Source organism: Pholis gunnellus (genome assembly GCF_910591455.1).
Source record: "Pholis gunnellus genome assembly, chromosome: 8".
NCBI lineage: Eukaryota > Metazoa > Chordata > Actinopteri > Perciformes > Pholidae > Pholis > Pholis gunnellus.
Genome location: NC_136534.1, coordinates 10,053,409 through 10,073,531, shown reverse-complemented (window position 1 = coordinate 10,073,531; position 20,123 = coordinate 10,053,409). Strand labels below are relative to the sequence as shown.

General features: G+C 43.8%; 1 protein-coding gene across 1 annotated transcript in view; it reads left to right on the top strand.

The window, feature by feature from the left end:
* LOC306700553 (exostosin-1a-like) overlaps window positions 1–18,881 on the top strand; it is a 30,646-nt gene extending 11,765 nt beyond the window's left edge. Inside the window, exons 2-11 of the mRNA XM_079165593.1 lie at window positions 7,345–7,438; window positions 10,030–10,137; window positions 10,445–10,564; window positions 12,257–12,389; window positions 13,027–13,145; window positions 14,100–14,195; window positions 14,623–14,712; window positions 14,897–15,057; window positions 15,151–15,322; window positions 16,091–18,881. Of these exons, the coding sequence (XP_079021719.1) occupies window positions 7,345–7,438; window positions 10,030–10,137; window positions 10,445–10,564; window positions 12,257–12,389; window positions 13,027–13,145; window positions 14,100–14,195; window positions 14,623–14,712; window positions 14,897–15,057; window positions 15,151–15,322; window positions 16,091–16,276 (1,279 nt within the window). The 3' untranslated portion in view covers window positions 16,277–18,881. The remainder of the gene's footprint in view (window positions 1–7,344; window positions 7,439–10,029; window positions 10,138–10,444; window positions 10,565–12,256; window positions 12,390–13,026; window positions 13,146–14,099; window positions 14,196–14,622; window positions 14,713–14,896; window positions 15,058–15,150; window positions 15,323–16,090) is intronic.
* The last annotated feature ends 1,242 nt before the right edge of the window (window positions 18,882–20,123 follow it).

Genomic DNA, 20,123 nt, shown 5'->3' with positions numbered 1-20,123 from the left:
ATCCCTCTGTCCTCTTCATCACGATCGGCCTCCTCACATCCTTGTATCTCTTCCCTTCATCCGTCGCTGCTTGGCCCAGATCAGAGACATTCCTGACCCGGACTTATCTCTCATGCAGAACAGCCGGTGCGGCGGCAGCAGCACCAGCGAGGCCCTATCTCTCGAGCTCAGGGACCGCTCCCATTACTCTGCTCAACCTTCACCTTTTTGGTTCTGGATGAGACGCACTTACTGGGACTTTCATTCATCCTTACAGTGGGCCATTTACCAGAGCCATGTTGTTGTTTTTTGACCAAGAAATCTGTGTTTGTCAGCTCTAGACAATTCCTTTGTCGTCCCCCCCCCCCTTTTTTTAGGGTTTGCTACAAAAGCAATGTCCTGGTTGGAAATACACGATACGTTCTAAGTAAATGCATAACACTTCGCATTCATTCACAAGTCTCTCCCTGGCCACTGAAGGCCAACTAGTTTGACCCCGAAGTGCCCGACTGACATCTTTATGTTGCCTGACTTTACAAGTCAGCCTTGACATTCTCGGCGCTAATGGCTGTTCCATTAAAGGGTTTATTTCATTATCTCCAACACTCCCTTGTTGGGTTTTTTTGGCATCCGCAGAGCACTTCAAAGCATCCCTCTCATCAGCCTCATCAAGCCGATGGATAGCTGATTAGAGATGTGGGCCGCTTCCTCCCAACTCGGGGGAATCCAGCAGCAACATTTCTGGATGGATGTTGATGAATCTGCGTGTTTTGGTCAGTATGTTCTGCGCTTACTGGAACTAACTTGAGGGGGGTGTATGACTCCATTTTGAGGGAGGGATGTTTTGTAGAGATTTCTTTTTTTTTTTTTTTTTTGCTTTCTGGTTCTGCTGGTTGAGAGAGGGCTTAAGATGGATGGATACAGAGGAGGGGGGAACAAGAAAAAGAAGCGTGATAGAAGATTCAAACCCGAGTAATTAGGTGAATTAACCTGGGGTCATGTAGAACTATGGCAGAGCTCGAGACCCCCCCCCCTCTGTGCGTCTGTAAATGTTTTATAAAGCCGTCTTGGAACTCATTAAGCAGAGGAAGACGGGTGAGCCAGAGGTGCCTTGAGGAAATGAGCAGATGCTTTGTTTTTCAAAAAGTCGTGTCGGGTGGAGCAGGTAGTGTGCTCCTCAAAGCCCATTAATCAGCGATGATCGCTCTCACACCGTCGTGAAGTGTCTCTAACAACTCTGCACCTTCGTCTGTTATGCGTACTGAAAACAAACGATGTCATTTAAAGGTCAGGTTGGTGATATTCTTCAAAAACATTTTTGTAGTGGTTTGTTGAAATTCTCATTACACCAATGTGAATCAAATGATGAAACAGAAAAAAGAAACATATTCTGTGGCTGTTGCGAGACTGTAATAAGTCATTTTCATTCGGGCCGAATGAAATGATTGGACGAGCTACCAGCCTGTCTTCCCGTCAGTATTCCACAGTCTGCTAGCTTTGTAGCGGTGAGGACGAGTCAATAGTCACGTTTGGTGGTTATGTTCATTATGATCGTTTTTGGGACGAAGGCCTGAAGGCACTTGATTTAGCCATTCATGGAGCTAACGTTGCTAGCTGCTTTCATTGGAAAGAGTTGGCCACACAGGGCTGGGTTTTTGGGTGGGATTGTTTCTAAACACTAGTGTACTCTTGCTAGTTTGTCAAACTTACTAACCCTAGCCTTAAGTGTACTTTTGTCCACTTGTTGCCACTAATAGGGCTCAGAAAAATTAAGCAATTATCCTCGCGTTGAACTGCCTCTGATTTTTCTTATGCCTGTTTGTTTAGACAATTCTATTTTCTCATTAGTCAGAAGTTATAAATAACCATGAGGATGTTTGTACTGCAGTACTTGGGTTCATGCTTCACCACGAAGGGAGACATTTCCTTAATTTGTTCTTTTTCTTTTTAGATGACTTCAGAATGAAACTATGCAATGTGTACTGGATAATCCACCACAGAAACCTTTTTACTTATAAACGCATTACTGGGCAATTTACATTTGGAAAAAAATGATGAAGTTAAAGGATAAAGCAGAATAATTGAATTATGCACCTTCAGCCTCCAGGTGTCATGACACAGCCACGCTTGTGTAATCAAGTCTAGTTGTTGTTCAATAAATACAAATGTTATTTTCCCTTTAAGCGCTGCTGCTATCCACTTCACCCCCCCCCCCCAGTGTTGCATCCCCATTCCTGCTCGAGGCAACGTTATCGAGCTTCATCGCTTAAACAAAAAGTTGCTCATCTATCATGGCTGCAGGTAAAACAGTCCAGATTAACTATGCCATAAAGTACAAGCTCGTGCAGTGAAGCTCATTCATACGGCGCTCCCGTCCTGAGGCCAGTGGAGTATTTTCAGCTCCATAACTTCAGGCAAGTAAGTGTCACACTCCTCATAGTTATTCTGTCCACTCTCTGTCCTCTCTCTTAAAGTTAACTTGTTAACTGTATTGCATTGCTTGAATAGGTATCAGTGACATTTTTATTCACACACACACACACACACACACACACACACACACACACACACACACACACACACACACACACACACACACACATCTAACATTCTCTGGGGGGGGGGGGGTTCTTGCTTATGATGAGTGTACCAGATCCCATAAAACCGCTGCTGACGTCTAATGTGCCCACAATCCTCAGGGATCTCTTTTCTCAGAGGCCTGATGCACTCTTTTTATACCAGTCTGCTTTCTGACATTCATCTTGATGGCTAATGAACCCCGTGGAACACGAGTGTGCGGGCTGCTCATTAACCCCACATCTCCAGCAGCCGTTTGATCGCCTCGGGGAGATCAAAACAGCCATGTGACGATGAAAACGCGGCGTGTGAGTGTCGATCTTTACGAGGCGGCGACCTCCGGCTCTGAAAAGTGAAGCCAAATGCAGAAGTGCCTTAAACTTGCTTTCTCTCTACTGGCCATCAGGGGTCGACTCCTCTGGTTGCCTAACATAAGTCAGATTGTATAGAAGTCCTTTCAAGTCTTCTTCAATACCGCATGATGTTGATTTAGTAGATTATGGTCCCATTTAGAGTCAAATAGACCATATGGCAGGGTGTGCTTTAGGGCGGGTTTTCTTATGATTGACAGGTCGCTACCACAGTGGTATACCGTGTCTCCACGTCACTCGTCCGCAGTCCAAATATGGCCACTTCTGTTCACTGCCTGCAAAAAAAAAAAAACCAAGCTGGCGACAGCCAAAACCCATAATGGCGCTGGCCAAAATGCAGAACTTGAGGCCTCAAACCACTACTTATCTATGATTTTTGCATACGAGGTCTAATGCAAGTCTTGCGGAACGGGAGGTTTATTTGTTTCCATTTGATGCTCGTCTTTGTGCGTGAATAAAGCACGCTAGCTCTCCCTCCTTTGGGCCTGTCACCATGTGTCGCACATGTCCACCTCTCGGTGCGCCGTCCTGTCAGGGGGAAAGAAAGCCGGCCGGTCTGAGAGGGTCCGGCAGCGTCCCGAGCTATTCAAGTCACTCTGGTGTGTGTAGAGATCAAACTGAGGCTTTATGTGTGCGTTTGCGTTGTGTGTGTGTGTGTGTGTGTGTGTGTGTGTGTGTGTGTGTGTGTGTGTGTGTGTGCATGTGACATTCTTGCCATGGGTGGCTCTGGCTGTGTGGGGCTCGGATACAGCAGGCGATTGTCAACCGCTGTTTTGTTTTTTCTCCGTCTTTTCCTTTCTCATCCCACGACAGTCACTTTCACACGGTGCCTTTCAGGCTGGAATTCCTCTGGCTTGAACTCACAGTCCTGGCAACGTCAGCTAGGCTGGAACGTGACAGAGAAGAGGAAGCGGGAGATGAGATGAGACGTCTTTACGGGATGGGAGACGGCTGAGAGAGTACTAGAGTTGCCATCTACATTTTCCCTCCTCTGAAGTTCATCTTTGGGAATTCCCAGTTGTTGAGGATTCTTCCTGTGACCAAGATGAGGGATGGCTGCACAATGAACTGGGGGCAGTATATTTACAAGAATCCAGGCGTTGGCATTTTCTCTGTCTGGAAGTCATTTTGGATTATTCAAAGGAACATTTCTAAGCATTATGTTTCATTCAACTTAACTACTGACGCCCCTCTTTGGACATGTTGTGCATCATGGTACAGATGAAGGAACATATAGTAAATAAAGCCACAGCTGAGCTTTCCAAGAGGTTAAACTGTTGATGCCTGACTGTATGTATGACCGTTTATTTGCACTTTTCTAATTAATTAGTCCAGCTTACTGTATTACAATAACTACCAAAGAGAGATGCGCAGACTCAAATAGCTGGATCTGGTATCGGACACCATATATTTTGATACATAACTCAGCTCACTTATGAAGGAGAAGGCGGTTCGGGGGGAGCCTGCTGTTCATTACTGTGACTGAAGGTCTCCTCTGATTGAGTTGTTGTGTTGTGAATGTGTGTGGTCCACACACATTATGAGAGACAAACACTTGGGCTGTTCTTCTGAGTCTCTTCGGGCTCTTGACAGTGAGACGTGCATTTCTTTTTCACACCATCCATTCTTGTTGCTAGGAGACTGGTTGATCTTTTTTTTTTGACCCAGCTCTCTTCCTGTTATCCTGTTTTCTCTTTCAGTGAATCACACCGGGTTCCTTTTCATGCGATAATAATTGAATGATCCTTGAATTAATGGGTTTATGTAGAGAAAGCATAACAGTACATCTCCCATAGAATTTAAAACAAAAGGTGATGTTTTACTGTTTTTACCGTTAAAATGTATATATGTCCCAGAATAGACTATTATAGATAATAGATTATTGATACGAGATGTGGTGGTGAAGTCAACAGATGTTTATGATTTTGCTGTTGTTAAATTTACTTGAATTCATGAAGGATTTCATCAGTTTTTGGCCATTTTATTGATTGATATTAAAAAACAAAATGGTCATTTGGTGGGTGAAGTATCCGTTTAAGCTTATACACTGGACCAGAACGGCAGAAACCAGAAGTGGACCCAGCTCTACTTGTCTCTTTCTCTCTCACTCACAAACACATTCAGTGTTCATGTAAAAGATCTATCGTCTCTAAATGATGGTAGTTTCTAACCAAGAGCGACTGCGTGGTCAAGAAACACACCCACAGTGTGCTCACACCGAACAGTTGGTTGAGGTTAACTCCTCTCCTATGCACAGCTCTACAGTAGGACACACTGTTTAATTCTCTTCTTTAATTATTTACATAATCTCAATTTAGGATGATCAAGATAACGCACATAAACAGATTTCGATATGCTTGGGGAATACCTGTGTTGTTTGTTCTTTTTCTTTATATGGTGACATTTTTACATGATAATGTGCACGGAAATAATTTCTTCAAGGGTAATTATGATGCTGCATTAGATAATGATGGTGCAGCCTGTTGTTGAACAGTAGTTTATCTCCATATTAGTCCTGCAGTATTGATAATACCCTTAATAGTAATTTAAGTAAGCTTTATTACAGTGTTTATTCTATTATATTTGCACTGTATCACAATAGGGAGGTGGCAAAAATGCCTATTTGAAGCTCAATGGAATCTGCTGCTGTGAGACTGCTCTGCTCACCAGCAGCCATCTGCATGTTGGGGAGGGGGGGGGGGGGGGTCTGGGAAAGAGCATGGATTTACCTCTCATGTAGAGCTGATGACTGACATCGCTGTGACATGCAGGGTGTGACTAACTCCTCCTCACTGACATCTATCCTTTTATTTTTTTTTGCTAATGAGACCAATCTGTGGAACATGCACGGGCAAAAAAAAAACAACAGAGACAGGAGCCGGGTTATGGAGCCGATATTTTTGAACGCTCATCCTTAACGTCTCCAGTGACGTGCGGTAGCATACCGGGGAGGCTGCTCCTCCCCACAGGCAGCCATCTGGAAGACTAGAGGAGAATGGAGGTATGCAGGGAGAGGAACATCTGGTCCCTTCTGACAGTTTGCACTGACAGGAAATGGGATGGATGGGAGATTTACGGCCAGCCAGGGCCCAGATATGGACCTATACTTTAGTTTTAATAGGCCTGGAAAAAAAGGGGGTCAGTTATTCTGTGCATCTGGCTGGATTATTTGTTTGTTATGCTAAATGATAGCCTGTCACGTAGCTCAAACTGGTGAATCACATTGTTGTTTCATAATGGACGCACAGATCGGAGGAGCATCTGTGAGGCTGCCCGGCCTTTAGTGTTCTTTACTTTAGCCGGCTAATATGTGCTGGTGGATAATGGATTTCTGATACATTAAAGTTTATTACTATAGATGGCATCAAGCTTAATTGTAGTTTTTATGCTTTTTTTTTTTATGACTGTTGATCTTCTCTAAACTCACCGTGGTGGCTGTTAACTGTAAATGTGTAGTCTAAGGCGGGATTATCCCGATATAGATATTGCATAATCATACACTGCACTCATTTGCGACCCCCATAAACACGACTTTGTGTTTGGTGATTTGTGTGTAACGGTTAATGTAATTAATGGAGCCTAACAGAACTCCCATCATGTGCTCTCTCTGCCATGCAGAGAATAAGAGCACATGAAAAGATGCTTATACACCCGGAGAAACTTTAGATGTCACACTTCAGGAATTAAAAAATCCTTTGCTCGACATTTTTTTAACACTCATTATCAAAAACTAAACCCAGCAGATTTCAATATGGAACATGACAGCGTGTGGTAAAGAACGATGGGTCTGTAGTTGGATGTATTGGAATTGTTAAGATGGCCCAAAAATGGCGCCCTGGGAATCAACTCTGTCTCGTGTCTTTGTGTATATTCCTTTTATACTAGTATACATTTAGTTTGCTGCCTTGTGTGTCTGCAGCAGTCTCTTCTCTTTATTGCAGTAAAGTATGTACTTGCAGACACCTTCTTGTGATATATTGTACACTACAATGTGTTTCAGATCAATGCACATGAGGCAGAGCATTGAAAAGTGTCAAATAATGAACTGAGAAATAGAACTTTCCGTCCTCTCTAATGAAACCCACCCCAGGCAACACAGAGATCCACTCTCGCATGTAATATTGACACCGAAGGAATTCCAAGCAGCTCCTTAATCCAAGGTAGTGCTGACTGAGGTTTAGATTGGACGGAGGGAGAGCTGTTGAGATGTGCAGGTGAGAGGCCGAGGGGTTTACAGAGGGGAGAGGAGTCGAGATCAAAGTTAAGGGGTTTTTCCTGAAAGTACTCGCGCCGCTTTCCAGGTATTCCGTGGTTAGAGGTGCCTTCTCTGTTCTCTCCTCTGCTGCTTTTAGTACATTGTACATGTGAGTACACATTCCTCTGTTCCTGATGTCTTCTCTTCTTTGCTGTCCTACAGGTATGACTACAGAGAGATGCTGTACAACTCCACCTTCTGTCTGGTACCTCGAGGACGGCGGCTGGGTTCCTTCCGCTTCTTGGAGGCTTTGCAGGTCAGTGACGCGTATGCAGACGTTGCTCCTTATTGCTGAGCTGAGCTGTCAGTCAATCAGAATGTGTTACGGTCGGTTTTTGGGATCCTCAAAAATAGGATTTTTTTTTCAGTGGGTGCAACCATACAGGTACTTATATTAATATGTCATATTTTGAAGGAATCGCTGCAATATTTGGACCCAATTAAACCCCAAATCAAAGGAGGGCCCACATAGATCCTTGTGCTTCAGTTTTGATGGTGTGTCTATATCAGTACGGGTGGTTTTGGCAGCTGAGCATCGTGACCGAACACAAGTTGAGCTGAAATCTTGAAGCTGTGGTGACCGAACAATAAAGCCATTAATCAGCGATTGAAAGTGGAAAAAGTGATGCGTTGCGCTACTTCCAGTAGCTCTCTCACCCACTGCCAGTCATTGTGTTAAAGTGTTGATACAGCTGCCTCTGACTCAGTGTCTTCACTGCTGCTCCGGCCGTATATCTTCTCTCTTTCTCGATGTTTTCTACTTTTCAATTCTGGTCCTGCTTTTTCCATTTCTTTAAGTTTCCTCACCCACACCCTCGAGTCGTCATATCCTCTCCTTTAACGTTACACTTACTCTTTTTAATCCCGGTACCGTCTTCAACCAGTGTGCCTGATCCCCGATGGCGTTGAGCCCGTCTATCTTATTGGCTGATTCACTCAGTCGGCCTATTCACTTAAGGTGGACCGATATGGTAAAGCTTCTTCAGTGACGGTGCTTTAGGCTCAGACCATAGTTATAGGATGGGTTTAATGAACAGCTTCATGTAAGGCAGTTGTGTCGTATTTTCTCTTCTTTGTTGATTTACCGTTGCTGGGGATGGAGGTACAAGGCTTGCCACATTTTAGGGGCATATTAACCTTTAAAACAATATTGATTCTTCAAAACAAAAGTTATTAGTCAGTAAATCCCAATGCAGGTAGGTGAATGATGAAGATGTACGTTAAGTAAATGACTATACCGCGAGTGAGTATTTGCTATTTATGATCAGAACGGGTATCTGAACATAAACCTCTGTTGTTTGGAATGTTCCATCCTCTCATTGAAGCTGCAGGACACTTGGGGGGGGGGGGGGGGGGGGGGGGCATATTTAAACAGTGTTTAGGCAATACTTGTTAACACCAGCGAAGAAGAGTGAAAATCATTGTAAATGCCCTTTTTTTGTCTTCACACAGAAACCAAAGTAATGGCGTCATTTTCCCTCTGTGAGTCATGTTTGTGCCAAGTGCTGTAAGCACCAGTCTTGGGACAATAGCGGCGAAATAGTCCGGGAAGAGAGAGATTTTAGCTTTTGAGAGAATGATGACTTTTGAGTTTACAATAGAAGATGGGCAGTGCCTCTTTATCGACTGGAATGGGGAGATAATTGCACCGCTGGGGAGCCGGCAGCACCGAGGCGAGGTCAGACAGCGGACTGATGGATGAAGCTGTTGAGGTAACATGCAGAAGTTGGCTGGACCACGGCCTGGAGGTGTTATTGTGTCTGTTCACTCAGCCTTATGCTGGAGCGCAGTAGTTGAAGGGGGGGGGGGCAGGCAGGCACACTTTTGGGGAGATTTGGCTGCTGCATTAGTTACATTGGCTCAAGTGAGTATTCCTGCAGGCCAGATAGGAAGCAGTGCAATAAGTCAGGAGTGGAGATTTTCACATGATTAATCTGGCAGCATCAGGTGGTGCAATGCAGATGATGGGACAAGCAGTAGGCTAGAGTCGCGTTGAGATTCTCTTGTTACGCATAATGTAGGAAGCTCACAGCAGTGAGTTGTATTAATGAATGTTTGTTCTCTGTGTAATGTGATGAGCTGGGAGAGGATTGAGCTTTACGGGAGCCTCTCGTCGATTGGTCTGTGAGAGCGGATAGGTAGCGAAAGCACGGCAGCGTTTCAGCAGATTGCTGCCTTCTCTAATGACAGCGAGGAGATTAGACGAGCGCTGCTTGTGCCGGGACGCGCACGTGTATATAGTGAGCAACCGAGGCCAATCGGTGAACGGTGCCCTGCTTAACAGATTATAGGACCGGGCGCCGCAGGCACCACGCTGCACATTTAGGGCACAAACGTTTGCACGTGGACGTTCACAAACATGGACACACACACTTCGGTTTAATTTCATTAATCTTTCAGACAAGGGTGAGGTTGAATGTTCAAGTATGTTGTTTTCTTTTCCAATGAACATAATGATCGTTTTTGTGAAGCAGCACTGCCTAGTCATCAAGGTACCGCAGCAGTTCTGATAATGGAGATATTTTGGGAGATACGTGGCCTCTCTTGGTTAAATTGCCTGATTTGATTGCTTGGGAAACGGTCCCTGTACACTGATGACATGGGCTGGCAGAGCACAGGCCATATGCCATGCATATGTCTTTATACTGTTGCCAGTAGAAATACAAACTATGTTTATTCATTTATTAGTGCATTATTTCTTACCGGTGTATGTTTGCATTTTTACCAACGATACCGGTCACGAGCATCACAGGTTCCGCAGAGCAGCTTTTCTTAGACAATTGATCTCATTAACGAACAGTCTATTTTGTGTGTGTGTGTGTGTGTGTGCGTGCCTTACTCTTACAGGCAGCCTGTGTGCCAGTGATGTTGAGTAATGGCTGGGAGCTGCCCTTCTCAGAGATCATCGACTGGAATACGGCAGCCGTGATTGGAGATGAAAGGCTGCTACTACAGGTAGGTGCACGTACAGCTGCTACAGCTGTAGAAACCTAGAGGTGGAGACTAAAGTCGTTTTACATCAGAGGATTCACAAGTCATCGTTTTCTTCAGGATAACAATGTTTGTGACCAAAGCTCCTCGAGGCTGATTTCCTGCATATGACAGCTGAGTTAGTTATTGAGTCAGAACTTGCACTTTTTCTGCAGACCCTTGCATTTTGTTGGTAAAATGACAATACCCAGTGCATTTCTACAGGACGACTGTCTTTTGTTTTTGTTCGGCAGCGGGTAAATATGCTAACGTGTATTTCTTTCTTTCACAGATCCCGTCAACAGTGCGCTCCATCCACCAGGATAAGATCCTGTCCCTGAGGCACCAGACCCAGTTCCTCTGGGAGGCTTATTTCAACTCTGTGGAGAAGATAGTACTGACCACACTGGAGGTACACACATACATATTAATTGCATGTTTGTAATATATTGCTGTAGAAATTGTTCTACATCCTCTACATCCATCTACATCCTTCAAATCAGGTGACGGTGCACACAATCTGCCAGCTTGTATGAAATGTTACTTATTTGTGTGTGAGATTTCTTTGCACTTGACTCCAGCACCATCTGTTGTGTTTGTGTTGCATCCAGTAATTTGGAAAATATCAGATGTTACTGCTGTGATTCTGTTGTTTTCAGCTGTACGAAAACAACTGTGCTTGATTGCACACAAATACAAATATGGCGTGAATCCATTGTTGATTTTATTTTTCCGAGTCTCTCGGTTCTGTTCATCAGTTATTGACTTTGCACTGACTTTGTATCTTACAAGTGCAGACCGTGTCGTTGCAGACATATTGCCCACAATGAAACCGTTCCAGACTAGATTTTAAAAACCATAGGAATGGTGTATATATACCGTCAAACTCTACCGTAATGTTTTTTTGAGGCTGTTTCTTGCTGCGGCTCGGCTATCAATCATGTCAGTAGTTTGTTCCTGTCAGATTCCATTCATCTGTCTTCCTCCTGCTGAGTAGCAGGTTATCTCACTGCTGTTGGGCTAGAATTACAAACAAGCACAGATGAGAGCAGGGAGGAATGTGAACGGATGAAGGGAGCGAGAGGATGCGTTAAGGCTGGCGGTGAGTAATGCAGAATGTTTCACTGCATTCTAAGTCATGCTTCTGGGCATCCCCAAAATTCACCAGCCACTATCGGCACTGGCCCTGTGAATAAAGGCTGCTGTTTTAGCTTTCGGCTGATGTTTATTTAGTTTAATAAATGTTTGACTCTAACAAACAGGAGAAGTACTGCTGGTTTTCAGTTGTGTTGCATGTCAGCCGTGTTGTTAGCCCATTAGCTGCTGTCCTTCAGATAGTGTTACAGAGGCCTCGTCCCACGAGGTCGGAAGGCAGGGCTGGGATAAAGTTACACCCCGAAGAAGCTGATCTTCGATCTGTTTACACTCTCAGTATTTTAACCCGTCTCCAAAACATGCCGTAGTACGAGGCTGGTGAGATGTCAGTGCCTTGGCTTCGGATTATTACCAACAGCTACCCCCCATGCCTTAGAGAACGCTCCGTGTTTCATTATGGTATCCGCTCACGTTCTAAGAGCTCTGGTGGAGGGGGGAAAAACCGACACATTGTATGTGATATTGAGCTAAACAAACAAACTTCTACATTTGGATCAGGCTTATGGAACAGCTGAAATGATGTTACCGCTGACTTCTAATCTTGAATTTATGTTTTTTCTATGCAAAGGCATGACGGCATAATGAAAACCACTCATTTGTAGTCTGCAGGCTTTTTGTTTTGTTTGCTTGAGAAGTGCCAGAGGATCTGTGTCTGCCTTCGGTTTCCAAACAGCATAGAAGACTGATGTGTGATTATTGTTTAGTTTGAAGGAAAGCGACGTGTAAGATCTGGGCTCAAGCTGACATCTTACCACTGTTAACACTCCTCCGAATACTCAATCTTGGCCTTGTGGTCTTTTGTTTTTTCTTCTACAAGTCACACGGGACGTATTGTGAGCAGTTGAGTGACATTCTACCAATTGCAATCTATTGACCACTCTACAGAAGACATAAATGTGGATCTCCTCCTCCTCCTCCTCCTCCTCCTCCTCCTCCTCTGTTTCTGCAGATCATCCAGGACCGGGTCCTGCAGCACACCTCCAGGAGTAACCTCATGTGGAACAGTCTGCCCGGAGGCCTTTTCACCCTGCCTCAGTACTCGACGTACCTGGGAGACTTCCCCTTCTACTACGCTAAGCTGGGTCAGTTAATCACTTGTGCATATGCTATATGCTGAGAACCACGTTTATGGCCCCCCCCCCCCCCTAAGGTTTAGACTGATTTTTATTAAAGACGGAGCACTGGAACAGCTGGTGCGTGACAGCTGTTGAATACTCGTAAACGTGAATCGGTGACATTGCGACACACGTAATGAAGTACGTCTTTATTAAATCACCATTTATCACAGAGGAACTCTCCAATTAGACCTGCCATGCTGTATGTGTGCTTGGTTAATTGGCCCGACATAGGGCTCGTTGTTGACATTGGGATTTGGTTAACCGGCCCCGTTTCCTCTCCAAGCCTAATTAGACCGGTTCAGTTACACGGTATGTCAAGTCAACTCGACAACTTGAAGTAAACAAGCACCAACTAAGAGATGCTCGACGCTCTCAAAGAAATGCTATTTATAGATAGAATTCAGCTTTGTGCAGTTCAGTTTAAGATTTGTGATAGTAAACCGGTATGACGGTAATGCCAACCAACTATGATGATACTTCAACATATATCCGAAGGGTTGGTGCCGTTTCCATGCTCACGTGATACTACTGTGTGAGTGAACACGATGCAGATAATACTTTGCTCCTTTGCTCACCATCTCCGTGTCCCGGCTGTTCTCAGGTGTTAAGCCGTACACCAAGTTCACCGCGATCGTTCACGTGGTGAGCCCACTGGTCTCCCAGTCCCAGCCGGTCATGAAGCTCCTCGTGGCTGTGGCCAAATCCCAGTACTGCGCTCAGGTAACTAAAAAGAAAAACACCCAACACATCACACCTCATGACTCACTCAGCTGTGATCAGATTGGTGACTGCTTGATTCTGATGGGAGGGTGAGTAGATGCTCCATAAAACTATAACGGAGACCTTTTATCCGATGAGTGTTTTAAGATGTTAAAACGGAAAGAAAAGTGAGCAGAGCTACTTTGGCAGATAAAAAGGTCTGTTTGTCTCCGTGTCGGTGTCATTTCTCAGGTTTGTCACATCACCGGTGTTTGCTGAAAACTGCTTTTGAAACTTTTTCAAACCTTTTCATGCTGGAGATGAAGGGAGCCTGTCTAAATAGTTTCCAAACGTTCCTGCCACAATAGATCCACCCTGCCACTCGTCTACAGATGCTATTATCCTACAGCAATGTGAAACCATTACCTGCAGAATCATTTCAATGCATAGCTGTTCAGCTGTCGGACGATAACTGTCATTTTTCAGTGAATTCACACATATTAGGCCGTTTTAAGACATTAAAAGGGACAGTGTCCTGTGTTCAATAAATATGTACACCCCTGGCATTTTGCAGATTCACCATAAATGTGGCTTCTGTTTTTTTTTTTTTTTTTTTTCCTGGATTTAAAACTGCTTGGCCAGCATGAAGGTGGCAGCACATTTTGTTTTAACATTAACAGCGATGCAGTTTGTCGCTGTCACGTAACTGTAGGCGGTGTGACAGTTTCTGAAAATAGTTCTGCTGTAGAAAGAGGACGTCTTCCACATAAATAGAGACTAAATAAATAAATAAAACAGAGCTTTGAATTGGGACAAAAAGTCCTCATTGTGGGGGTTTTGATCTGTACATATATTTATAAGCCAGACATGGATTGTCAACCATGAACACACTTCTATTTTAACATAGTTCTCATTAGAATGAATATGAACATGTTGGGATGACTAAGCTTTAAACCTATTTATCCCTTTGTGCAGGTGATCGTTCTGTGGAACTGTGACAAACCTCTCCCTGCCAAGCACCGCTGGCCTGTCACCTCGGTTCCTGTCATTGTTATAGAAGGAGAAAGCAAGGTAAAAAAAACAAGCCATTTCACATTCAACACTCAAAGCCTTCAGTTGAAAATAATGAATTCATCTAGATGTAAAATTAATGAAATAACGAAAGTGGTTATAAAACCTTTCTCTGTCATTGTTTCTTCATTTAAACCTACAACCTTCCTGCCCTTATTTTTGATGACTTAGCGATCAGTGAAATGTTGTATTTCTGCTGTCATTGGTCTTATGTCTGCTTGTATATTGAATATGACTTGCTCTGCTGTTAACGCGGCAAGATGCATCAACTCTCGAGCTCATATTGGCCGTGTTTATACGCTGCTTGTTGTTGTTGTTGTTGTTGTTGTTGTTGTTGTTGTTGAGCTGCACGGTAAAACGTTTTACCGTCTTTTAGCAACCAGTCACATGTTGCTTGAGCGTCTGTGTTTTTTGCAAATCACGCCAGGTGATAAGCAGCCGCTTCCTGCCCTACGACACCATCCCCACCGACGCTGTACTCAGTCTGGACGAGGACACCGTGCTCTCCACCACAGAGGTCAGACTAACAGAAAACTTACATTTACGGCCATTTGTATTAAATAAAACATGCTGCAGAAGTTCTTGTTGTACATCTAATTGTATTACCACTATTATGTGTCGCTTGGACACAGTGGATGTGTTTCTGGTTTCCTGGCCTCATGTCGTTCCTGTCTCTTCGTTTCTCTCTGATCTCGGTCCAGGTGGACTTTGCCTTCACGGTGTGGCTAAGTTTCCCAGACCGCATTGTCGGTTACCCGGCCCGCAGCCACTTCTGGGACAGCAACAAGGAGCGCTGGGGCTACACCTCCAAATGGACCAACGACTACTCCATGGTGCTGACCGGGGCTGCCATCTATCACAAGTACGGACACTTTCACTCCTCTCCAGCTGACATTCAGTTTCACTTTAGTGCCGCGCTAACACAATTCACTCTCCTTTTTATGTTCTCCCTTAGATACTACCACTATTTGTACACCACCTACCTTCCAGCCAGTCTGAAGAGCATGGTTGACCAGATGTCAAACTGCGAGGACATTCTGATGAATTTTCTGGTGTCGTCTGTGTCTAAACTACCGCCCATCAAGGTCACCCAGAAGAAACAATACAAGGAGACCATGATGGGACAGGTGAGGCGGAACATTTATCCCGTAAAACTAGTTCATTTTATAGTATGCCTGAAGGTAGAACAGGCACTATTTCTAAGAGAGACAATACAGCACGTGTTACTTGAAGTACCCTGTTGAGATGTAGTGGAGAAAAACACCTGAAGGATGCAGACTGTTGGAGGCAATTTATCTCGTAGATTAGAGGAAGAAGCTATTAAAAAACATGAAGGACATCCTTTACTTTTAGGAGACTGTGGAATCCAGCTAGATGCTTTTTTAAACATGATACACGCCTTTAAACTGTACATTGATGCTCAGTATTGAACAGACAGGGACCCGTGCTTTTCCTGATTATGGTAGAAACGTATGGCCTTTAGACATATCGCACCACTTAAACCCTAATAGTGTTTGCTGTTAACCCAGATCAGCAGTCATTTGTGAATTTAAATTGAAATATGTTGTTTTTTTTGCAATATGGCCTTCAATTTAAATACACTCATGAATATTTACAACAGGCTCTAAAAGGTCAGAATAATTTGTGATGCATTATTCATTTCTTATCTGTTGCTCTTCCTTGCACTGCCTGTGTCTCTCTCACTCACTCTCTCACACTCACTCTCTCTCACACTCTCTCACTCACTCTCTCTCTCTTTCACACTCTCTCACACTCTCTCACTCACTCTCTCACTCACTCACTCACTCTCACACTCACTCACTCACACTCTCTCTCACACTCTCTCTCACTCTCTCTCACACTCTCTCTCTCTCACCCTCCTTCTCACCCTCCAGAGCTCCCGGGCGTCTCGCTGGGCCGACCCGGACCATTTTGCCCAGCGTCAGACCTGCATGAACAAGTTTGCCAGCTGGTTTGGCACCATGCCCCTGGTCCACTCTCAGATGAGGCTGGACCCGGTGCTGTTCAAAGACCAGGTGTCCATACTGCGGAAGAAGTACAGGGACATCGAGAGACTATAACCCCTCCGAAGCTCCCCCCCCCCCCACTAACCCCCCGGCTCTCTGAACACTGGACAAAGACAGAGTGAAGGGGGGCGGTGACGAAGAGAAACACAGAGCCGTTCCATGATTGCATGGCTGGATCAGTGGGAGTGGGCACAGGGGGGGGAGAGGAGGAACAGACCCTGGAACAGATGTGGAGGACACCACATGCATTGGTCTGCTCCGTTGTGTCCATTTCTCCTTTCTACCCTTTCTCTTATGTGTATAGCTGAGCACACACTATGAGGACCACCTACTGAAGGACACCAGAGGACGACTCGTCTTTGAACTTCAGCGGTCAAAGTCATGGAGTCGGCAAACATAGATTGCTGCTTCCGTGTCCCGACTCGTCTGTTCTGCTCTGTGCACACAGGTTGCTGAAAAGTCTTTCATGACAGAATATTATTGATGATTATGATTATGAAGAGGATGACACTAATTTTGGATTGTGTTTAGCTATTTTTTGTTTTTATACAGTGAATGGATGGCCAGCACTTCTCTCTGTATTCTCTTAATTGGAACCAATAGCAGGTGGGCAAAGAGAGGAATGAGTTCTGATCGCTTGATTTGATATTCACAGTGCCTCTAGTTTGTCTAAGGAAAGGTTGTTGTGCAGAAGGAGCACCTTGATATCACTGCTTTGTGTTTTTGTTTGTCATGATCGGCTTTATGATTGATGGAATAATGGATCTCGTAGTAAATTCTTCAGGTCAGCATTTGCATTGCTTCCTTGCTAAAGTTTAAATTTATTTGTATTCAATTGACAAAACAAAACAATCATTACGTGCCATTCTGACATTATTTTTTTTTTTCGTGGTAAAACTACAACAGTGTCTCACAACTCTCTACTTCATTGGAGCTAGAAGTCGTTGGACCAGCTAGAGCTGGTCCTGGAATATGTGCTGGCCTGAAGGACAATAGAAGATCACAAGAGTTGCCTTGGTGTGAAGGGAGGCTGAGCTTGCTAATCAAGCCAACCCGTGGTCTGTCTGAAACACGACCCACTGTGAAAACCTGGGAATGGATCTTTTTGGGGGTTTTGTTAGCAGACGATATTTATATACGGCCATTGTCTTCATGCCATAGACCCAATTCATGTCGTCCAGTGACGAGTACCTGACGTGGGCTTACACTGCGTTCATCTCAGAGCATCAAACAGTGCTCGATGCTTTCAACGTCCGAGTTGGCGTCCTACTAAATAGACTGCTGCGTTTCCCCAACTTGTTATGAACAAATAGGACCAGATTGGCAAGAATTCTCCAAAGTGTATCTCTCACTATCACAGCCATTCATCTCTGAGGTTTGGGTTGGTAATGTGCTCATGGGCTTGGGACAAATTCAAGAGGCAAACCAGGATGTTAAAGTTCCATGATTCGATATTCATAATTAGAAATGTCATTTTCTTTGTTAGTTTTCTCAATCTGATACTTGTATCTAATTTACTGCAACTCTGTACGTGGAATGGGGAGTCAGTGGAACATGAAAGTTATTGTTATTTTTCAGATGGATCACAACGCTTTTTGACTGAAACTATTTCTAAGTGTTTGGTTTCATCAACAATCATGCTTCGTTTTAGTTTTTTTTTTTTTTTTTCCTGTACTCATCCGTCATATCAGGTGATCTGAAGAATGTTGACAGAATTTGATAAATTTAGACTGTGCACCTGCGTTTCTAAATCCCAGTACGTCTGTCCCTGAGGTGTCCCTGTAAAGCCAGCAGCGTTTCTGTAGAAGGCTAACCACACCTGCCCCAAAGAAATGATCATTTCGGTAAGCTCCATCTCTCTGTACCCATCACCACTATATGTGCCAATAGATCACACATGGTTTTGCTTTTTCCAGTTCATACAAGGAATGCTGTGAATTCCCAGAAAACATTTCCTGTCTACATAAGAGAGAAACGTGGGGGGTGGTGGTATGTGTGAAAGGAAGGAGCTGCATGGTATTTTTTTTTTTTCACAGCTTGAGAGCAAATAAACAATCCTAGTATTACTAAACACAGCGCTATCAAACAGCTGAATGTGGTCATAAACAGAATCAATGAACTTGGTGCAATATTTAAGATGACATTTTCTCTTTATCTCCTTCGTGTTGTTTCAGAGGGCTTGAGGGTTTTATATATATATATATATTTATATATATATATATATTAGATTGATGTGCCTTCAGAAGAAATACACTTATTAGATTTTCTTTTTTTCCCCATCTGCCTTGTGCAAGAAACAGGTCCCTGTTTTCATTTCTTAGTAGGTTTATTGTTTTCTTTATCAACATCCAGTAACACATAATGGCTCCCTAAATGATTTTGTTTAACACTGGAATGCTACTAAGACTTATCACCACACACCTGATACTGACATTCCTGCCTTTTTCTGTTGTAGGAACTGTTTTTTTTTCTGGTTATCTTTACACGTACGGCCTTGTATTACTTTACTTCCTGGTTGACACAAGTATAGTAATACATGTAACACACGTAATTCAATCATACACAGTATTTGTCAGACAGGACTGAATCTCTGCCTGCTTCCTTCCCTCTCTTCTGTAACCGCAGACCTAATTTTATAGAGATTAAAATGGAAAGATAGAGGGGGGGGGGGGGGGGGGGGGGGGTCACAATTTTGTAAAAGAATTTTATAAAAACAAAAATAAAATATTTGATATAAATTGCCTGTGTTTTTGTGTATTTATTATCTGATCATTTATATTTCTTTATTGTCATCCTTTGGGAATGTTGTGGTGCGTCTGCTTGTCTTTCAAACAATTATTGAATCCAACGTCGGGTATATTTGTGTGTGTGTGTGTGTGTGTGTGTGTGTGTGTGTGTGTGTGTGTGTGTGTGTGTGTGTGTTGTATAAACACACACACACCTCTACACCTCTACACTGTGCTGCACAAGACATGCATTCCCTCTCTGACCTGCTGGCAACCTATTTTGAGGCTTCCCAAAACATATTTTGCGTGCTGGGTTTATACAGCGCACCCACTGAGGGAGAGCCAAACTAAATAATACCTTTTAGCTTCGTGTGTGTGTGTGAACCTTATCCTATGCCAAGAAACTGCTGTGTTTACATAAATCTGTGTCAGGATGATCGGTTTAGACACGCTGCATAAATAACAGCATCTATCCAGGATGATCCCATGGTGCATGAGAGCTGCCAACTCAGCTGCAGCAACAGCTTCAGGAGAGATACCCCCAAAACACACACACACACACACACACACACACACAGACTGACACCAAACTGGGTAAAACTCTAGAAGCAAAAAGCTGTGCAGTATGTTAAAGCTGGACCAGTGCCTACACCGCAAAAATGATATAGTGACACACCAAAAGGAAAACCATTTGGACATCACACCATGACCACATCCACTCTGAATGGTCTGTGGACCAACTTTTTTTGCATGGAGTGAGAGGAAATAAGTGATTCGCGATAAACCAAAGAGTGAAACTTCACCGCACTGGAGGGCTGTATCCTCTGCCAAAAGTCAGCTTGTATGATTTAACGGTATGCTAATCAATTCCACATCTCTTAATCCTACCGATGCGGCGGAGATGGATCTCAGCACGCATGGGTTCTTCCCAACGGTTGGACTAAATACTGTGACTCCAGGCCAAATTTGACCAAAATGTCCCTCCTTTTTTATCAGCTTTACATCGTGTATTATAGCAGCATGTTTCAAGTTACACTCGGCCATAAATGAAGAAAAAGAAACCCATCCCGTTAGCCCAAGCACTCGATTTCACATGATTAAAGGAATGTGATGCTTCAGATAGCATTTGCTTGGATACAAAGCTGTTGCATCTTTTATCCCATACATATGTGTTC